At 38.6% G+C, this 4,447-nt stretch overlaps 1 protein-coding gene across 1 annotated transcript; it reads right to left on the bottom strand.

Moving 5' to 3' along the window:
- Positions 1-219: 219 nt before the first annotated feature.
- On the bottom strand, positions 220-3,964 carry LOC111493681 (probable disease resistance protein At5g66900). Its single transcript, XM_023143488.1, has 6 exons — positions 3,797-3,964; positions 3,070-3,710; positions 2,585-2,994; positions 2,142-2,500; positions 1,345-1,553; positions 220-1,253 (listed from the first exon to the last, which is right to left on the bottom strand). Exons 2-6 carry the CDS (start codon positions 3,698-3,700, stop codon positions 418-420), a joined length of 2,445 nt encoding a protein of 814 aa, XP_022999256.1. The 5' UTR covers positions 3,701-3,710; positions 3,797-3,964; the 3' UTR covers positions 220-417.
- Positions 3,965-4,447: the final 483 nt, after the last annotated feature.

Genomic DNA, 4,447 nt, shown 5'->3' with positions numbered 1-4,447 from the left:
GCTTTCAAATTTTAAATACCAACAGCTTCCAAATTCACCCACAACCTATCTGTATTGAGTATCACCAATAAAGGAAAGTTTCTTTGCACGAAGAAGTTGAAGAAATGCCACTTAAGTAAAACAACATCCTTCCTTGTCCTAACCAAACCAGTTCTTAGACTCTGGAATCATCCAAAGGCATTTCTTGTTTGATTCCTAGTGGGTTGGTTCAAGAACTGGTTTGGTCAGGACAAGGAAGGATATCGGTTATAAAGGATATGGTCGAAGAATTGTTCTTAGACTCTAGCACCCAATGGCTCTTAAACAAATTACACCTCTCTTTTTCTGCAAAGTCAGCCAACCCACTAAGAATCCAGCAAAATGTAAAGAAAACGAACAAATGAGTTCGATTTCGAGTATAAGAAAACGAACAAGCAGTCATGCTAATAGCCAATCCAAGTTGACTTCTTCCTTGTGTTCTGTAACGAGATTTCGAAGCCGAGGCGAGACAATATCAAGCCACTTTGCTATCTCCTCTTCACAAACTACACTCCTCAAGTTTTTTAGATTTCTTAGTGATGCTGGAAGCTTGCGTATGATAGGACAGCTCCACATATTAAGCTTTTCCAACTTCTGCAAGTTGCCAATCTTATCTGGAAGTTTGGTAAGGCCAACACAATGAGATATGTCAAGATCCACTAATTCATGGAGCCTTGAGATTGATTCTGGCAACTGCTCCAAATGAATACAAGATCTAAGCCTTAGAGTTTTTAGATTAATCAACTTCCCAAGTTCCTCAGGCAACGATGATAATTCATGACAGTTTGTAATGCTCAGTTTCTCCAAATTCACAATTTCACATAGTCCAATAGGGAGAGCCACAAAATCGTTGCAAAAATCTATGGAAATCTCGTGTAAGTTGGGCAATACACGTGAGATCTGGATCGAGCAGTTAGTGAAAGCTCTATCAACTTTGCACATAAAGAAGGATATCTTCTTAAGATGTAACAGTGGTTTCAGGTTATGGTTACTAAAAGAAGGAATTGAAATTCGCTCGAGACTGATTCTTTCTAGCCCCGACAAACAGTTCATTACTTGATAACCACTTGTCAATTCAGTCGGAAATGACCTGTAATTCCTGACTATTAGAGCTTTCAATCTATTCATTCGCTTCACGAACTCAGGCAACTCGTAGGTTTTAGACCCAGGATTAAGAATTAATACCTCAACTTCTGGTGCTTCCATGTCAGGCCAACAAGATGAGAACATCTCATCTGCACCATCAACATTTCATTCACCGTTAGATCGAACAAAGAGATGATGAAAATGAAATATCAGAACATGAGAGAGAGATCACAGGGGGACCTGTTGTTATGGATAAAAGGCGGGCTTTCACGGGTTGCATCTCTTTTTTAGACCACCATTCCGGGAATTCATTTCTGCTAATATCCACAAACAATCTTGTTCTTTGGTCTATGCGCTGCTCATTAGTCAAATGGACCGCCAACTGTCTAAGCATATCGTGCTGTGTAATGTAGGACTCGCTGTAGTAATTGTCTTCATGTGCTTCATTTCTGGAGAATAATCAAAACAAGACTACAGAACTTCAAATTCATAAACAAATGGTTACCAAGCAAGACCACAGCTCTTGCTGGAGCTATGAATACTCGGATACTTATACATTAAGATTGAGTTAATCATTATTTAGAAACTGTTTCGTATATCAAAAGGAGGATAAATCAATATTAGAATATGCTTCTTCTAAGTGTTCCTTTTTGTTCTCTTCATAAAGCAAACGTTAAGTGAGATAATTTGCAATACTCTTTTTGGCGTATATCAACGATCAATTTATGTTTAATGAGTCTAAAAAGATACCCTCCACAATGGTATGATATTGTCCACTTTGAGCATAAGCTCTCATGGCTTTATTTTTGGTTTCTCCAAAAGACCTCATACCCATACCAATTGAGATGTATTCCGTACTTATAAACCCGTGATCATTCCCTAAATTAGCCAATGTGGGACTCCCTCCCAACAATCTTCAACATCGTGCATATAAAACTATAATAAAACAAAGTTTTTACTACAAGTATCATCAACTACATAGTCAAGAAGCAAGATCAACATAAACCGAACACAAATCGGAAGTCCCAGAATTTTACCTCAAATAGACAGTGTTAACCAGATTCCGGGTGAAGAGCTCATCAAGGTTCGACAATGTTTCGCATTCATCTTGTTCATACAACACTGCACAAATGTCAATAAACGTAGCAACACGAATTCTCTGGTCCTCGGGAAATGAACCTAAGTCCATGAAACACTCCTTGAGTATCATCTTGTCATCTGAGACTGCATCTAAGCTGCTTTTGAGGCACTCCAGAAGCGTTTCCTCCGAACCGAGGATAAAATCTCCTCTAGATATATTCCTCTCGGTAGATTTCCAAATCGATGCAGTTCTACCCGAAAGTGATCTTGCAATCACTTTCAGAGCAAGTGGGAATTTCTTACAACCCTTCACTATCTGCAATTCAGTAATCCAAAAATTCAGTTACATTTCAGGTATGGGAAAGGGTTGGAGGGGGTATCAAATGTGTAGGTCAATAACCTCTTCTACAATTTGTTCGTCCGGGAACTGTGGTGTTCTGTTATCCAACGATGCCGCACAACGGAACAGCTCCCTAGCATCCTCATGGCTCAAAGGTTCCAAAGCATATGGCTCACCAAATGCAGGAAACTTGTTTCTAGAGGTGACCAAAATTTTGCAGTTAGGCATTCGAGAGAACTTCTCAAGAAGCTTATTTGATTCGGGACCTTCCCAGACATCGTCCAACACGAACAATACAGGATTTTGACTCGATTGACCCATCAACTGTTCTAAATGCCGGAATGCCTCATCGTCGTTTACAGAATCAGATACTACAAACCTCCCGAGGCTTTGAATTATAGATTTTAAGATGAGTTTCGGATCTGGTTTGCTTGAAACAGTGAGGAAAAGTATATTTTTCTGAAATTTATCTGTGAAAAGGCAGAATCAGAAAGCATCTGTAAGAACTGCACATAACTTTTCAGAAAAATGGTTTAGTTACTTACTTTTGACTTGCTTGTCGTGACAAAACCTTACGGCCAGAGTGGTTTTTCCACAACCTCCGTGAGCAGTCACTACCAACAATCGAACCCCATCCTTGAAGAGCTTCGTCTTTAATCTCTCAACTGGCTTTTCCAATCCAACACATTCTCCTTCAATCCCAGGAACTGCCACACTTAAATCCACCGTGTTGATTATTTCACACTTGCTATCAATCCTGTGAACGACGTCCTTGATTTCAGACGCTAATTTCATGGTCTTCTTCCCGTCCCTAGCCGTTTGAATCAACAAAATGTCCCTGAAACTTCCAATTTCGGAATTCAACTCACGCAGCTTCTTTGTGTAATCTGACTTCCTTATATAATTATACTTCCACAATCCGACACACCGAGGAATTAGCTTTTTGGCAACTTCTAATGTCTTTTTCAAATTCTCCAATTCTTCTTTTGGATACTCCAGGGCTTCATTAAGCTCCTCTATTTCCGCAACCAGAGGAATTATGGTATTTACCTTGGATTGGATCTCCTTGAGAACAGGATCGAAGTTCATCGCCCTTTCGCCAAATTTCTTCAAGATGGTCGCCAGCTCGTTAAATGGAACGCCCAATCCCGCGCCACCAATTAACGCTCCCGCCATTTTCTTCCTCCTGCCGTTTTCAGACGAAATTCAAAACCTACTTTGACGATCGTAAAACCAGAAACATAATCCAACAAGCATCTAAGTATCAGATACCTTTATAGCTTGTCCTTGGAGCTCCGCCTTCGATCCAGGTGAGATTCTCCGCTAGATCGTCGGAGTTCCGCCGTTAACGGTGGCCAATTGCTTAGCTCATAAGCCTGGACTTGACGGAGCAACGGCAGCTACTCATAAGGCTTGAAGACGGCTTCTGAAATTACTTGGAAATGACATGGACATCTGTCTTTGTACGTGCGAAAAAGGTGGTCACATTTTTTTCTTTATAGCTAAACAGTTATAATTACATTTTTTAAATATATAATTAGGTCTTTACATTTTGAAATTCCAATTTGTTTCATTAAATTAACCTCATAAATCAAACAAATTTTGACCTAAATAAAATATTATAAATATATATTTTCGACCCGTTAGATTATTTCCGATTTGAGACTCGAAGATTCTATTCGGTTTGTAGGTTGACAATATTTTGGTAGGGCCCACCCAATCGACCTAAAAATAATAGGATTACAACTCGTAACCTTTCAAAAATATTTAACGTTTGTAATCGATGTTAATAATGCATTCTGACTGGTATACATTTTATATTTAAATTTGATGAGATTTTAGTTAATTTTTTAGTTATTATTTAAATATCTATAAAATATGATTTTTAAAATAATTTAAAAAAAAAAAATCACCAACCTAAAC

The sequence above is a fragment of the Cucurbita maxima genome, unplaced genomic scaffold (genome assembly GCF_002738345.1).
Source record: "Cucurbita maxima cultivar Rimu unplaced genomic scaffold, Cmax_1.0 Cma_Scf00019, whole genome shotgun sequence".
In the NCBI taxonomy this organism is placed as follows: domain Eukaryota; kingdom Viridiplantae; phylum Streptophyta; class Magnoliopsida; order Cucurbitales; family Cucurbitaceae; genus Cucurbita; species Cucurbita maxima.
This window is presented reverse-complemented; position numbering and strand designations above follow the sequence as displayed.

Excerpts from the sequence above, each read along its gene's own strand:
- LOC111493681 (XM_023143488.1), bottom strand. The coding sequence starts at position 3,700 with ATGGCGGGAGCGTTAATTGGTGGCGCGGGATTGGGCGTTCCATTTAAC. Across the intron at positions 2,995-3,069 it reads TCACGACAAGCAAGTCAAAA|ATAAATTTCAGAAAAATATA; the intron begins GTAAGTAACTAA and ends GCCTTTTCACAG. Across the intron at positions 1,554-2,141 it reads GTTAACACTGTCTATTTGAG|AAATGAAGCACATGAAGACA; the intron begins GTAAAATTCTGG and ends ATTATTCTCCAG.